At 35.7% G+C, this 17501-nt stretch overlaps 1 protein-coding gene across 1 annotated transcript; it reads left to right on the top strand.

Annotated features, from left to right (window-relative positions):
* Window positions 1–3952: 3952 nt before the first annotated feature.
* Window positions 3953–8371, top strand: LOC107768988 (low affinity sulfate transporter 3-like). The gene is made up of 12 exons (XM_016588160.2): window positions 3953–4345; window positions 4579–4627; window positions 4714–4921; window positions 5174–5351; window positions 5440–5505; window positions 5591–5821; window positions 5915–6041; window positions 6133–6419; window positions 7109–7305; window positions 7396–7478; window positions 7582–7658; window positions 8025–8371. The coding sequence occupies exons 1-12, from the start codon at window positions 4013–4015 to the stop codon at window positions 8181–8183; spliced, it is 1995 nt and encodes a 664-aa protein (XP_016443646.1). The 5' UTR covers window positions 3953–4012; the 3' UTR covers window positions 8184–8371.
* Window positions 8372–17501: the final 9130 nt, after the last annotated feature.

Raw genomic sequence — 17501 nt, forward strand, 5'->3', positions numbered from 1 at the left:
ACTATAAATAGTGATTTCAACCGCCATTGTAAGAACACAAATTTTCTGACAAACTTATATTATATAATATTCAAAAGCTCAATAATCCTTTATTTCTCGCCTACTAATACTTGTGTTACTGTCTTCGGAAGCTCCGCTCCCGGGACCAAAGCTATTCGTTGCTTTATTTCGATTTTAACGCTAAATCTTGCATTTTATTTAATTTATTAATTATATGGGATCAATCGATTCGCTTTTCTATAAACCACATACAAATTTAACTATACCGTTTTACGGGTAAACAATACTCTTATTTCATGTTTCATCTTGAATAAAATAATGTACAAATTATTGACACAAACTTACTACAAACATATTCAATACGGTAATCAAATGATGATGTGTTAGTTATGTGGAGAATGGAGATAATTATCTTTTCTAATATAGTTCACCAAACACTGCGTGGATTAACTATTTTTGTTAATCCCTCCAACCAAACACTCTATAGTATTTATTTTCTACAGAAATTTATGATTGACTTATTTTATCTTGTACCTCCAATTAAATGACCCCTCAGCACTCGAATCGAAGTGAGAGAATGTGTCCAAAATCGACAACCTGCACCTTATATCCCGTGCCTTCACAAGGTTTCCTTCAGTATTAATATATATTTAAAAAAATTACTTTGCTGTAAACTAAAAAACGAAGTACGACATTCGATTTGGACAAAACTCAGGAAAAAGGCATCTTTTAACAGATAGTTAATTGTAAGTGTTAAATAAAATTATTTTCCTGACTTTTCATAGTACTGTTCCGTTCAAACTTACATTCAATTGAAAATAGGATTGAAGGAGTCACGGGCTCATGGATTGCTTAGGAGTTAGGGTAGGATTGATATGTGGGGTTAATTATAAAGATTCGGATGCTCAACTACTCAAAGAAAAATTAAGAGAAAATATTGTAAAACTAAATATAATGGATAGAGTTTAATAACGTGAATATTTTTTTTTTTTATCGAAATAATAATAGGGGTGCGGCTAAGTTTTGCTGAGGTATGGACTGACTGCCTGCATGATTGATGTATTAAAATGAAGTCAACTTATGGTAGCTGTTCTGATTGATTATTTTAACACGTGACTAACTTAGGGATTGTTTGGTACGACGGATAGCAAAAATAATTCTGGGATAAAAATTTAGTACCGTCTTACTCCTTTGTTTGGTTACTAATCATAGGATAAGTTATTTCAGAATTAGAAATAGTACTAGAATAACTTATATCTGACAAATAATAGAATAATAATCCCAAAATAAATTATTTCAGGATAAATCAATAAAATTGACAATACGAGGATTAATGTACAGCATATCAAACCGTTCATAAAATTAAATGCTTAGTGCCGATTTAACTTTCTGTGGTTCACAGCTTTAGTAGGTTTATGGATAAAGATTAACCTTTTCTTTTTTCAGGAATAGTTGACATTCTCTCTTTCTTTTCGTTTTTTAAATATAAGGGAAAGTTCTGATGATTGTCATGATAATGGTTGAAGAAGATTAGAGATCCAATATTATTGGCGATGAATCTTCTTCCCCACTTTCCTCTTATTTCCCCTTTTAGAACAAGGGAGGAAAGAGAAAGAACAAAAAAATATGAACTTAAAAGGCAGGCTCATATGCGAATTAACTGAATTTATTAACGGAAGATGATAGAAAATGAGTTGAGATATCTGATGTATCTAAGTAGTCCTAATGATTAAATAACTTTTATTACTTTTCTCGCAGTATAGTACATTATTTAATTGAATCAACGAAATCTTTTATTTCTCTTGAGATTTCTTTAAAGGTCAATTAAGGACACGCTTTTTTCGGAGGTCTACGGCCATTATATGGCATAGAAGTCCTTACTAAAGTTAATATTACTATATATAGCGGCGGATCCAGAATTTACATTTAAGAAAGAATTATGTCACATGTCACTTGGCCCAACAACCTAACTGAAAATGGCCCAGGTTTGAAGTTCTTATGTTGTTTGGCCCGGGTTGTACATAACCTAAAAGAATCTTTTCATCATTTAGCCCATTATTAAATACTCAATTCCTCCACAGTCCATTACACACCTAAGCTTCTTGATATCTCTCTTTTATGCGTATTCTGCCTTATCATATAAGCGCACTTCAACTCCAAGAGTGAAGCTGATCTTTGAACAAGTTTAAAGTTGTTAAGTTACGAATTCTTCTCATCCTTGCTACTAGGTTTAGTATTCTCTTCGTTCAAGTGTATATAATCATAAAACCTCCATTATTGGAGCTCAAGTTTCTCAAATCTAAAATTTGATTGGTTAAAATAAACTCCATTGAAGGCTAAAGCTTTAAGTTTGAACCATATTTGAGATTTTGGGTTTGAAAGCCTACTCAGATCTAAGATTTGAGATTAATTTTGAAATGGGTGTTATTGGGTTTGCTTGAAAACATGATTGGGCGTTGTTCTAATTGATTGGAAACATCAAGAGGAATTCAAAGCTTAAATTTGAAGTGATTTAGAGCATATTTGAGCTAGAATTAAGTCAAATTTCAGTAAAGGCTCAAGAAAGAATAAGAAAACCCATGAAGCTCCATTGATAGGATTCATTTGTATAATATTGTATAATAATGTATATGGGTATGTAAACATCTCTTATACACTATTATACCAAGTCGATACATTATCTTCTAAAAGATATTTTCTCTATAAACGTATTACAATTGTTGTTTATGCATAATTGTACAACGTAAATACATTGTTTAAACATTATAAATATAAGTATATATATTGTCGTATAAATATGTATAAGTGTGTATAATTATGTGTATACCAGTGTATAATATTGTAGAAATGCGAAATTCAATTTTTTTATGTTTTCTTACCTTTTCTCGAGCTGGACAACCTACTTTATTGTTTTTAACTTATTCTCTATTTTGGGTTAAACTTTATTAGTGGCACCATTAAAGGAAAAAAAATAGAAAAATTAAAATCTAGCAATGTTGTGTGTATGAGAAGGAATTACCATTTGTTATACCGTTGACAAGGCAAAAAGCTGTCAAATTTATTTTTATTTGTTCTTTTATATTTGAATGTATATTTTGCTAATTATTTAATCGAATTCTTCTACATTTATATTCATATACTATATATTTAATAACTATTTAATTGAAACCCAGCAAATTCTCTACCTTTGGCAAAGGGAAAAATGCTACCAATTCCTTTTTTTTCTTTCTCTTTTTGTATTTAAATATATTTTTATTAATTGTCTCATAAAGTTAATAGTAAAACACTGATTTTGGTAAAAGATAAATACAAAAACTCTCCTCAACAATAGGAATGTTGAATAGCATTAACTGCAAGAATTGCTGGTTGCGTCAAAAAATGCTGGATTTTTCGGATTTGGGCCTATTGTCTTTGGGCTATAGATTTGCAAAATTATAACTGGGTTACTCAGTTGTAATGTGTGCGTATGAGTTGTACTTATGTGCAATTCTCCCTAAATTTAATGGGCTAAGCTTTTAAGAATTTTAGCATTGAACTCATCGTACCATTAAAATTATGGGTTCAAATCTAATACTTGTTAAGATTTAACAAGTTTTTACATAGACCTATACTTTGTGTCGAAAGTTACGGGTTCAATTGAACCCATAGCCTGAAGGCTATACGTCCGCCCCTAAGTATATATTATATGTATATACCGCCTCTACAATGAAATAAATAGCTGTTATTTGCACTAATAATAATTACAATAACTATTGTCACATAATTGCTATTATTTAATCACAGACCATTTCATTTATACCACGAATTATAATTCTGATAATAATTACTAGTATTAATGTTAAACTAATTGCAATTATTTGCACTAACGTGATAACGTAAATGCCTTCTTCAGTACAAAGGCTCACGTGGCTCTTTGTTTGGAACATGTATAAATATTGAGCACATGGTTCATACTTTTGATATACGAAAACATTTAGTTCAAAATTAAACCTGAAAAAACAAGAAAAAGAAAATGTGTTCATTGCCCAATGAGAGCTTCAGCATTGAGCTGCAGCAGCTTGATGCTGATGATGTTAGTGGAAGAAATCAGAGAACTCAGTGGCTGCTGAATTCTCCAGCCCCGCCAAGTTTTTGCAATGAACTCATCAACTCAGTTACTGAAACTGTTTTGCCACAAAAAAAGAACAATTTTTCTTCAAACTCAAAGCAATATGGAGGTGGAGCTGTCCTTTCATTCTTGCAAGGCTTGTTTCCAATCCTTGGTTGGGGAAGGAATTATAAAGCTAATATGTTCAAGCATGACTTATTGGCTGGCTTAACTCTTGCCAGTCTCTGTATTCCTCAGGTATACCAAATAAATATTAGGTTTCAATTATTGAACACACTTTTAATTACTTAATTATATTTTCAGTACGTCCACTCACGTGTGAGCCTTACTTGCTCTGATACCATGTTGAATTGTGCGATCATCTTTCTAACAACTTAAACTTTTAGATGAGACGGTCACACAATTTAACACGAATATATGTTGCTAAGACTTTTTGAAATGTTGAATTTAAAAAAGAAAACTTATTGCAGAGTATAGGATATGCTAATCTTGCAAACCTTGCTCCTCAATATGGCTTATGTAAGTTCCAAATCCAATTTTAACTTTTATTCATCTCTTTTTGATTTGTTTCTTTAGCTTATATCTTTTCATGTTCATTATTTTAGACACTAGTGTTGTTCCACCATTGATATATGCTGTTATGGGGAGTTCGCGAGAGCTTGCTATTGGTCCTGTTGCTGTTGTATCCCTACTGCTTTCTGCAATGATAACCGAAATTGTAGATCCTGCAGTTGATCCTATTGCTTATACAAGCCTTGTTTTTACTGTCACTTTCTTTGCTGGTACATTCCAAGCTGCATTTGGCCTATTAAGGTTAGTAGTTTTCTTTTACAAGTGGCTCTGTCTAGTGGCAGAGCCATATTCAACCTTTTCCGGAAAATTACATTATATTGCTAGATAATTTTTTTTATGTGTATTTACTATACATTGACTCCCTTTGACTTTTCGATGTATCTAATTTTTATATTTTGACACCCTTGATAAAAATACTGGCTTCGCCACTAGCTCTGTCCCTTTTAGATTCTCCTTTTGGATTATTTGTGTTAATCTTGATGTAATGTGCAGATTGGGTTTTCTTGTGGATTTTCTTTCACATGCTGCAATTGTGGGATTTATGGGAGGTGCAGCTATTGTAATTGGTCTTCAACAATTAAAGGGTCTCATAGGAATTAATCATTTTACTACAAAAACTGATGTGGTGTCTGTACTTAAAGCTGTTTTCACATCATTTCATAACGAGACAGTAAGCACTTTTTTCTAATGGGAAATCTTTTTCTGTTTTCTCATCTTTTTCTGTGCTTACTAAGTTATTTCTATTGGACTTGTTTCAGTTGTCTCCTCTTAATTTTGTTCTTGGCTGTTCATTCCTCATCTTCATTCTAGCAACCAGATTTATTGTAAGTAATAAGGTGTACTCATTTTTCATTTTGGTGATTTTTCCTGCTTCATTCATTAATTTATTGACCACCTGAAATACTGCAGGGAAAAAGGAATAAGAAACTATTCTGGCTACCGGCTATTGCTCCTTTGTTATCAGTGATATTATCCACCTTAATGGTTTATTTAACGAAGGCCGATCGACATGGAGTCAAAATTGTTAAACACTTTAAAGGGGGTTTGAATCCAAGTTCAGTTCATCAATTACAGTTCAATGGTGCACACCTTGGAGAAGTGGCGAAAATTGGACTAATATGCGCTCTCGTGGCGCTAACTGTCAGTATCATACTCATTGTTATCTCTTTTGGTTTACTAAAAGTCACTAAATTGGGAGGATTCTTAAAGTGGAATGCTCTTAATTTTCCTCAGGAAGCCATTGCTGTCGGCCGATCTTTCGCTTCAATGAAAGGCTATCATCTTGATGGGAACAAAGAAATGGTAGCCATGGGTTTCATGAACATTGTGGGGTCATTATCTTCTTGCTATACAGCAACTGGTGAACTCTCAATTCTTTTTTATGTTCAAAATCTTGAATATTGTCATACAAATTCTGATATAGTAATAAGTTATGCTAATAATTGTTACAGGTTCATTTTCAAGGACAGCTGTGAATTTCAGTGCAGGATGTGAAACTGTGGTTTCAAACATAGTTATGGCTATCACAGTTTTCATATCCCTGGAATTGCTAACCAAACTTTTATACTACACTCCACTAGCTATCCTTGCATCGGTTATCTTATCGGCGCTTCCTGGATTGATCGACATAAATGAAGCTTATCATATCTGGAAAGTGGACAAGATGGACTTCCTTGTTTGCATTGGTGCCTTCTTTGGAGTCCTCTTTGTATCTGTGGAAATAGGTCTTCTAGTCGCGGTAATTCAAATATTATCTCTTGAGTTTAATGTATCACAAGGCTTTTAGCATGTCAAACTATAAACAAGAATGCATTCACTCATAAGCATAGAAGAATACAACTTGCATTAAAGAAAAATTATGTACTTAGCTTGTCCCCTCAAGCAAACATCTTGTGACTCACATAATTACATAAAACCACATGAAATGCCAAGCCTGTGAGTCATTTGTGGGTTCCGTGCTATAATGGAATTTTGGCTCTATCATTGGCTCTTGTCCTTTTAAAATAGAAGACTCATGTCAACTCTCTGGTCATCTGTCTTTTTCTTTGCAACTTGTAACTAAAGATTACAACATTGCATATGCTTTGTGCATGAGGTAGTCAGATTCATGTACTACTTATCTCATACTATGTAGGTCAGAAGCAAAAATCTATCTTTGCCCAAATATCATTTGAACCATGGGAAGTTTTGACTAAATAAGGTTTCTTGATTTAGGAGAGACTAATATTTTTTCCAGTTTTCATATCCACAGTTATGTAAGAATCTGAATTCATATTGAGATGAAATGGAGTATCTTTTATGAATCAACTAGACAAGTAAACTAGAAACTGAAAGAGTAAAAACATTATCCTTAGAAAATTAAAGCACAAACACTTCATTGAAAGTAGTATTTGTTAGTACTGTCTACAGTATTTGATACTATTGCAGGTTAGCATCTCATTTGCTAGAATAATACTCGATACCATTCGAGCAAGTACAGAAGTACAAGGAAGACTTCCTGGGACGACAGACACCTTCTGCGATATTACTCAATATCCAGGAGCTACTACAACTTCAGGCATCTTGATCATCCGAATCAACTCTGGTTCACTTTGTTTTGCAAATGCTACTTCCATAAGAGAAAGGTATAGATAATTATTGGAGGTGGAAATTAAGGAAATAGGAAAGAAATAAAATTCAAGCCTAATTACTGGTTCACCTTCTTTTATTTCCAGGATGCTGAAATTGGTGACAGAAGCAAATGATAGTGAGGAAAACACTAAGGATAATGTTCATTTTTTAGTTCTAGATGTGTCCAGTAAGTTTCATCACAAGTAGAATTTCCAAATACTTGTTTTCTATTTTTTACCTCAGTTGTTGTAACTACTAAGAATATCTTGAACTCACTGGTTTGCGCGCAGATGTAATGAATTTGGATACATCAGGAATAGCGGTGTTAGAAGAGCTGCACAGAGAACTGGTTTCACGAACCATACAAGTAAGGCAACCAAGGATTTATCTTATATACGCTGAAACAAAGAAAAATTCTTATACTATCATTATAATTTAACAAGTTGTAAAAGACAGGGACATATCCAATTAACAAGTTATGGAAGTGGCTTAGACTATGTATATATATTTTTTAAAAACCATTAAATATGTACAAATAATAGATTTTGAACCTAGTGAATAAAATGGAAGTGGTAGAATTACTATTGTGAACCCATAAAATTCAAATCCTAAATCCACATCTTGTAACAGGTTACGTGCCTTATTAATTTAGGTTTATTAATTCTACTTATTACGTGCAATTACCCGTTTATACTAAGGGTCATGATGTTTTTCTTTCCTTTCTTTTTTGCAGTTAGCAATAGGTAACCCAAGGTTAAGAGTCATTAACAAAATGAAGACAGCAAAATGTTTCGAGAAACTAGGAAAAGGATGGATTTTCCTTACTATTGGAGATGCTATAGATGCCTGCTTGAGTCTCAAAATAGCTGATCCTAGCTCTATCAATTGTTGAAATTTTATGTTTTTCAATTTTCATGTTTCATGTGCATACAAATTACAAAGCATTAAGAGCAAAGATATGGAGCCTTGTGCATTTCGTGATATTTGTAAAGTTGATAAAATACAATCTTGGAAGATCATATCATTCAAGCTGTGAGCTCCTAATTTTTTTATCAAGCTAGAATTTTTACAGCTTTTAGCATTTTATTATTTCTTTTTGTTTTTAATCTTGATATTTAGCCTTTACTTCATTTATAATTGGTTTTATTTGATGAAATTGAAACCCACAAAAAGATTCACATTTTAGTACTAGTTTTAGTTTTAATTTTTTCAAAAGAACAGAAAAAATCACAGAAAATAAGTTGTTTTTTTCTAATTGTGATGAAACTAGTAATTTTATAATTTTTCCTTATTTCTTATCTTTTCTAGTCTAAAATATTAGTGTAGTGGTTTGATTTTAAATTATCTTTAATAAAAAGAAGAAAAAAAAGAGAAAAGAAAGAAATTCAAAATGGGAAAAGAGAACCAATCATTTCTTGCCATTTGCAAGATTCCATCTAATCATAGCAAAATTTACCCACGTCAGTTTTCACACCCAATTTTTACTCTATTTTGGCACATAATTCATTTACCCCTTTTGTATACGGTGAAATCGGAGAGCCCGATCTCTTGAGGCATTTCGGAAAACCATCTCGAAGTCTCGAGGCTACAAGGTTATGATCGAGCCTCTTCCCTCGAGGTTCGTCGATGCCCGATCTTGAAACAACGTTGGCCTCAGCTGCGGTAGAAATGGGGAGTTCCCAAGGCACGTGGCTAGGACTAACAGGACTACCCTAGCCCTTAATCAGGATGTCTTCTAGCTATTCCATCTCCACTTCTTTGTCATTAATGTATTTTGTACTATGTTGGGATTCTCCTCCTATATAAAGGGGGTACTTGCCACTTTGTAACCATTGTTGCTTCAATAACTCCACACGCAATATACAAGAGCATTCTATTTGTTCTCTAACATATTCTCTTGATATTATTACTTTCATTTATTATCTTCATATTTGTTCATCATTTATTGCTTATCATTGTCCATAAAGAGCCTCTGTTAATTTTATTATAACTATTAGCCGTATTCTAACCCCCCTCGACAGCTCCCTGCCGAGCTCCGGAATCGGCCTCGAGGCCCCGAATCGACAGGCTCGAGGCCCCGATAATTGGCCCAACGGTTAGATTATTGCCCTATCCTTAACTCTCATTTCATTTCTAAGTCTCACATACATAGCATCAACTGCTTAACAAACTAGCATAAAAATAGATCACGTATTTTTAGAGTCCCATCAACAAATTTAATTGTTATTACCATTTTCACGGTAAACAGTTTGGCGCCAACCGTGGGGCTAAAAATAATAGTGATTATTTTCTTGCTTGTTTCGTCCTATAACGCAAGTTATCTTTCATGCTTTTTCTTGTCCAAGATCTTCAATTTCAGGTCAATATGTCTAACTCAGTGAATGGAGGCGAAAACAACAATCTCGAGGACCACAGAGAGAATGATGTGGATATTCCGGGTGTTGGTGTGCTACACCAAAACCCTGGGAATGCACCAGAACCAACCCCCGTGGACGCGGTCTTCCGCGACGCCCAACGGGTCGATATAAGCTCGCATACCGACATGAGCATGTGTCAAGGAGATCCACGAGAAGCTCAGAAAACCCCAACTAGGGAAGAACGTGAGGTTAGCCTTCATGTTATTTTTGAAATGTTGCAGGCACAACGACTAGCTATTGCTCAGCTGCAAAGTCACCAGAAGACTCATAGCACGGTAGCGCCGGGGACAGCTCTCCTAGCCGAACAGGTACCGGAGAGATCGAGCAACAACGGGTCGATATCCGACCCTGTCATCGTAAAAATGCTCGAGGAATTCACCAAAAGGATCAAATCGGGCGAGAAAATGATAGAAGCCAACGATAAGAAGGTCGAGACCTACAACTCCAAGGTCGACCAAATTTTGGGCACACACTCGGTCCTGAAAGGCGTGGATTCGAAGAAGTTCATACAAAGGCCGTTCCCAGAGGAAGCGGCCCCGAAACCCCATTCCAAAGAAGTTCAGAATGCCAGAACTCCCAAAGTACAACGAGACCTCAGACCCTAATGAACACGTTACTGCCTACACTTGGGCAGTGAAGGGCAACGATATAAAGGATGACAAGATCGAGTCTGTCTTACTAAAGAAGTTAGGGGAAACACTCTCGAAGGGGGCCATGATGTGGTATCACAACCTAGCTCCCAACTCCATAGATTCATTTTTCATGCTAGCAGACTCCTTCATAAAAGCACATGTTGGTGCCATCAAAGTAGCAATGAGGAAATCCGATGTGTTCAAAATCAAGTAGAGAGAGAACGAAATAGTGCGAGAGCTCGTATCTCTCTTCCAAATGGAACGGATGGAGCTACCACCAGTCTCTGACGACTGGGCAGTGCATGCTTTCACTCAAGGTTTGAATGAACGAAGCTCGGTGGCTTTAAAATAGTTAAAACAGAATTTGATCGAGTATCCTGCTGTGACCTGGTCGGACATCCACAACCGATACCAGTTGAAGATCAGGGCCGAAGACGACCAGCCGGGAGCTCCCTCGGGCTCATTATACCCAAGCAAGCCTCCGACGAAGGAACCAAAGCCAAACAAAGAAAGGTATCAGTCATACACCAAAGACAGGAGGAACGCTCTGAGTCGCAACCCGCCTCACAACCATCGAAGGATAGACCGAGGACAAAATCCTCGGGGACTCATCAATAGAGCAGGATTTGATAGGAACTCGGGGCCAACAGAGGCGCCTCGCTTATCAGAATACAACTTCAATGTCGATGTATCGAACATCGTGTTCGCCATCAGCAAAATCAGAGAAGCCAGATGGCCCAGACCTGTACAATCAAATCTTTCGCAAAGAAACTACAATTTAGTATGCGAATTTCACAACACGCACGGACAAAGGACCGAAGATTGCCATCAACTCCGGGAGAAAGTGGCCCGGTTACTCGACAATGGCAATCTCCGGGAATTCCTCAACGGCCGAGCCAAAAATCTATCTCGAGAAAAGGAAATTGCCAAAAGGGACAAGGCAGGCAAACCACAACATGTTGAACTTGTAGCATCTCGAATATTACTTTGAGGCTAACTCCTCCATCTCCTATACCCTGTGTTCCTTGGCCACCAAATCGGGCTTCCCTGCGTATACTTTCTCTGGGGTCTGCGCCTAAATCCGTATTCAAAGCAATGTGAGAACTAACATCGACTGATTCCACATTTGGCACTTCCCCAGGGTTAATCAGTGGTACACTGACCCCTACATTGTTGTTTTCCCCATGAAATCCAAGACCCTAATTGATGTGTACGGGTGCGTTTTGCGAGTTTGACATGTTTTAACCTGAGAAAAAAATTCCTGACAAGAACAAGTGTGAAAATAATGCGTGTTATTAGAATCAGTACCGATATAATCACTATTATATTTAGCTCCACGGTGGGCGCCAAACAGTTTATCTCAAAAATACGAGTAACAATTAAACTTGTTTATGATTTTAAAGATATGTGATTTAGGTCAATACAAATTAATAACCAAAAAATCAATGTATAAATGAAAGAAGAAAGTAAACCATTGTACAAGCTAGTCTCGACCTCGAGCTAAGGTGGCCTCGAGGTAGGTCAAGAACAATAAAATAAGAACAACAAAGTCAAAGAACAATTCTGATAAAATATGAGCAAGAAAGTAAGAAAGTATATTCTTTGTCAATGATTGATGATTGTTACAAATGATTGGGGTCCCCTCTATATAATAGGGGAATCATAAATAAGGTACATTTCTATTTACAGTAAAGAATCTTATTGGGACAGTTGTTTAACCGCCTAGTGCGGATTAGTACTAACTCGTACAAACCTATTCCGGAATTTACGCCATGATCTTGGGGACGTGGCAAGAATTTTGCTCATTTTGTTACAAACCCATAACGGCAGTATCTCGGGGTCGGTCACACTAGGCTTCGACGTTCCTCGAACACTTAGATCTTAGAGCCTCGTATTCTGTCGTCAGGCCCAAACTTAGTCCATCGGTCTTGAACTCGATCCATCCTAAACTCGGGCTTGAAGTGACCCCTCGAGCCCGTGAAATCGGGCATACCTGATTTTGACCATATACATTAGTGTAGCTTAAAGAGGGTGAATGGAAAAAAGAGGAAAAATAAATTATTTGAGTTTTCCTCCTTGGCAAAGGGAAATTGTCCCATATTGGAGGAAGAAAACACTTTTGATGGGTATATATACAATTTCTCTTCTTCAAGCTCTTAAAGAGTTAAGAAGAAGGCAAGCCTCACGCCGTCGTCGCTCGCTCGCTCGGCTAGGATTTGGTCAACAATTGATTGATTAATCTTTTTGGATAAAATTCCTTTCAATCATTTAATTAATTAACGAAAATTCAATCCGGAATAACCCATGACCCGCGACCCGGTTCGGTCCAGTACGGTACGCTTTCTTTTTCGGATTATTTTAAATTCATTTTCTAGTTTTTCTGCAATATTCCCACATGTTCCAACAGCTATGGTTGTTTTAAAAGGTTGCAAACCTTTTCAGAAACAGTGCCAAATGGTCTATAAATATGCCTTTAATCCCAAAAATTTTACTTACTAAATTTTCTGATTATCTTCTTCTTCTTCTGCACAATATTTTTCAGTGTGTTTTACGACCATTGAGTGGTTCGCTGTTCACCAGAGTTTTTGGTACCAATACGTTGGTGAGTTAAATCGTTCTATCTTGGGAGGATAATATTCTAACACCTCGGGTACTTGAGGGGAATAATTTCCTTAAGGACACATTGTGCATTCAGCGGGCTCGATTTATTTCTATACTGTTTTTCAGAATTTATTTCGTTAAACTAGTGTTTCTTAAGGAAATTAATTTATTATATTCTGTATTCTATTTGTGGAGATTAAAACCTGTATGGTTTTCTACTCCTTCTAAATTTTACTATTCTGATTTGAAGATATAAAAACATCGTCACAGTATTGAAATTGAGAAAACGATTTGAAGAACATAAAATCTTCATCGTTTTCTGTGAAACAATATATAAAAACTTCAGTTTTTATTTATTATACGTACTGTTGTTAATTACATTATTGTTTACTATTCTGGTTTTGCCATTAATTGAACTATTCTATTGTTAACAGTGAGAAATGGCAATTAATGACGAAAATCCTTCTGTGATTGTTGCTGCAATGACGATAGCCCCGTCAAGCCGCACTATTATTCCATCGGCCGAGAAACTGGAGAAATTTTTGGAGCCAACTTCAGCAGATGGCAGCAAAGGGTGTTCTTCTGGCTTACCACACTTGGTATGTAGAAATTCACTATTGAAGAGCCTCCAGTGCCTGCTGCAGACATGCCGAACAACGAGAATTTCATGATTGTTGAGGCATGGAAACAAACAAATTTTCTTTACAAAGGTTATATCTTAAGCGCTTTAGAGGATAACTTGTACAATGTGTACAGTGCGATGAATATTTCAAAAGAATTATGGGATGCACTTGAGAAGAAGTACAAGACTGAAGATGCATGCTTGAAGAAGTTCGTGGTTGACAAGTTTCTAGGCTATAAAATGATAAACAACAAAACTGTTGGAACCCAAATTCAGGAGCTTCAACTTAATTTTCACGACCTTATTTCTGAAGGTATGGTCATGAATGAAGCATTTCAAGTGGCTGCAATGATTGAAAAATTGCCTCCTTCGTAGAGAGATTTCAAGAACTATCTTAAGCGCAAGCATAAAGAAATGAAGTTGGAAGATCTAGTGATTCGTCTCAAGATTGAGGAAGACAACCAAAACAGCCGAGAAGAAGTCTCCTGAAAATTCAACGATCATGGGAGCTAATATCGTTGAGGAGACTGCTCCAAAAAGTAAGAAGAGGAAGAGGTATTCTAGACAAACTAAGGAGCAGAACAAAAAGAAATTCAAGGGCATCTGCTACAATTGTGGAAGATTTGGTCACAAAGCCCCTGATTGTCGTCTCCCGAAAAAGGATAAGAAGAAGGGACAGGACAACATAGTAGAGAAGAATGATGACATTAATGATTTTTGTGCAATGCTTTCAGAATGCAACCTAGTTGGAAATCCAAAAGAGTGGTGGATTGACTCTGGGGCCACTCAACATATTTTTGCTGTCAAAGAAGCATTTGCGACTTACTCTACTACTGGTCCAGAAGAAGAGATTTCCATGGGAAATAATGCAACAACCAAGATTGAAGGTTATGGGAAGATATTCCTGAAGATGACTTCCGACAAGGTGTTAACACTCAACAACGTTCTTCATGTTCCTACAATTAGGAAAAATTTAGTTTCTACTTCTTTACTTGTGAAGAATGGATTCAAATATGTATTTGTTTCTGATAAAGTTGTTGTAAGCAAGAATGAAAGTATGTTGGAAAAGGCTACCTCACGGAGGGCCTTTTCAAACTCAATGTAATGGTTGTTGACAATATGAATAAAATTTCAGCTTCTTATTATTTATTGGAGTCAAATAATTTATGGCATATTCATTTAGGACATGTCAATTATAAAACTCTATGGAAGTTAATTAATTTAGAAGTATTGCCTAAATTCGAGTGTAATAAATCAAAATATCAAATATGTGTTGAATCTAAGTTTGTAAAACATCCTTATAAGTCTGTTGAAAGGAATTCAAATCCTTTAGACTAAAGTCATACTGACATTTGCTATATGAAGTCGACACTATCTCGAGGTGTGAAAAAGTATTTTATTACTTTTATTGACGATTGCACTTGATATTGTTATGTTTATTTGCTTAATAGTAAGGATGAAGCAATTGAAGCATTTAAGCAATACAAGAATGAAGTGGAGAATCAATTGAATAAAAAGATCAAAATGATTAGAAGTGATAGGGGTGGAGAATATGAATCTCCGTTTGCAGAAATATGTTCGGAATATGGAATTATCCATCAAACTACTGCACCTTATACACCTCAATCCAATGGAATTACAGAAAGGAAAAAATCGAACATTAAAGGAAATGATGAATTCTTTATTAATAAGTTTCAGATTACCGCAGAGTTTGTGGGGGAAGCTATCCTTACAGCTAACCGAATACACAACAGAGTACCCCACAGCAAAACGCAATCTATTCCATAAGAAAAATGAAAAGGAAGAAAATCCAACTTGAAATATTTCAAAGTGTGGGTATCTAGCAAAGGTACAAGTTCTTTTACCTAAAAAGGTTAAAATCGGACCAAAAACTGTAGATTGCTTTTTTATTGGATATGCTACAAATAGTAAAGCATGTCTATTTTTAGTCCATAAATTCAATAATCCCTAGATTCATGTTAATACGGTAATGGAATCAGATAATGCTGAATTCTTTAAAAGCATCAATCCGTATAAAACTAAATGCGAGTCATTAAGTGAAAGACCTAAATAACCTCGGGAAGAACCAAAAGAAAATACTCCAAGTGTAGAAGATCCAAGGCGTAGCAAATGTCAAAGAACATCTACTTCCTTTGGACTAGATTTTGTGACATTCTTGCTTGAAAATGAGACTCAAACTTTTAAAGCATCTATGCCGTCTTCTGATTCAGCATTTTGGAAAGAGGCAGTCAATAGTGAGATTCAATCAATTTTGGATAACCATACATGGGAGATGATTGATCTTCCTCCGGGTAATAAGCCTTTAAGTTCGAAATGGATCTTTAAACGAAAAAATAAAACTGATGGCACTATTGACAAATATAAGGCAAGACTTGTTGTCAAAGGTTATAGACAAAAGGAAGGCCTTGATTACTTTGACACTTACTCGCCAATAACCAAGATAACATCTATTAGGGTGTTAGTGACACTAGCGGTCGTGTATGGTCTTGAAATCCATCAAATGGATGTTAAAATAGCTTTCTTAAATGGAGAATTGGAGGAAGAGATTTACATGGAACAACCTGAGGGTTTTGTGGTTCCCGGTAAAGAAAAGAAAGTGTGCAACCTTGTTAAGTCGCGTTATGGACTTAAACAAGCACCCAAACAATGGCATGCCAAATTTGACCAAACAATGTTGGCAAGTGGATTTAAAATCAACGAGTGTGACAAATGTGTTTACATTAAAAATACTCCAGGTCATGAAGTCATTGTGTGTTTATATGTTGATGACATGTTGATAATGAGCAAAAGTATGGTAGACATAAATGCTACAAAGCGCATGTTGGCTAGCAAATTCGACATGAAAGACTTAGGAGTTGCTGATGTGATCTTAGGAATCAGAATTCACAAGGCTCCACAAGGTCTAGTATTATCATAGTCTCGCTATATTGAAAAGGTACTCGACAAGTTCAAGTATTTTGATTTCAAAATTGCCAAGACTCCAATTGACGTGAGTTATGCACTTCAAAAGAATGAAGGTGAAAGTGACTCACAACTGGACTATGCAAGAGTATTGGGAAGTTTGATGTATATCATGAATTGTACACGACCAAATATAGCATGTGCTATTAGCAAATTGATTCAGTTTACAAGTAATCCCAATCAAATACATTAGATGGTAATGAAACGAGTTTTGGAGTATCTAAAACATACCCAAAATTATACTTTGCATTATAACAAATATCCCTCCATGATCGAGGGATATAGTGATGCAAATTGGATCACCAGATCATCTGAAGTTAAATTCACGAGTGGATATGTTTTCGCAATTGGGGGGAACAGTGTCTTGGAAATCATCCAAACAAACGTGCATCACATGTTCTACAATGGAATCGGAATTCATAGCTTTAGATAAGGCCGGTGAAGAAGCTGAATGGCTCTGGAATTTATTGGAAAATATTCCATTTTGGCCCAAACCTTTGGACCCTATTTGTATACATTGTGATAGTCAAGCGACAATAGGCAAGGCTGGGAGCGTTATGTATAACAGAAAATTTTGTCATATACGACGGAGACACAATATTGTTAGACAACTACTCTCTAGTGGTGTTATCACGATTGACTAAGTAAAGTCAAGAGATAACGTGTCGGATCCACTTACAAAAGGCCTATCTAGAGAGGCAGTTAAAAGATCATCAAAAGGAATAGGTTTAAGGCCTAGGATAAGTCATCATGGCGGTAACTCTACCTAGTAGACTGGAGATCCCAAGAGCTAGGTTCAAAGAAATCAAACAAATGTATGAATGATGATTCAACATTATCAAATAACTCAACCCATTCTTGTGATGAAGACAATGTTCAAAATTGAGGTAAAGCATTAAGGCTTTTTGATGAGTCAATAAAGCTTAAATTTTTTTAATGATTTGCTAAGTCAGGCA

Source organism: Nicotiana tabacum, chromosome 20 (genome assembly GCF_000715075.1).
Source record: "Nicotiana tabacum cultivar K326 chromosome 20, ASM71507v2, whole genome shotgun sequence".
Taxonomy (NCBI): domain Eukaryota; kingdom Viridiplantae; phylum Streptophyta; class Magnoliopsida; order Solanales; family Solanaceae; genus Nicotiana; species Nicotiana tabacum.

Excerpts from the sequence above, each read along its gene's own strand:
- LOC107768988 (XM_016588160.2), top strand. The coding sequence starts at position 4,013 with ATGTGTTCATTGCCCAATGAGAGCTTCAGCATTGAGCTGCAGCAGCTT. Across the intron at positions 4,628-4,713 it reads TGCTCCTCAATATGGCTTAT|ACACTAGTGTTGTTCCACCA; the intron begins GTAAGTTCCAAA and ends TCATTATTTTAG. Across the intron at positions 5,352-5,439 it reads CATCATTTCATAACGAGACA|TTGTCTCCTCTTAATTTTGT; the intron begins GTAAGCACTTTT and ends GACTTGTTTCAG.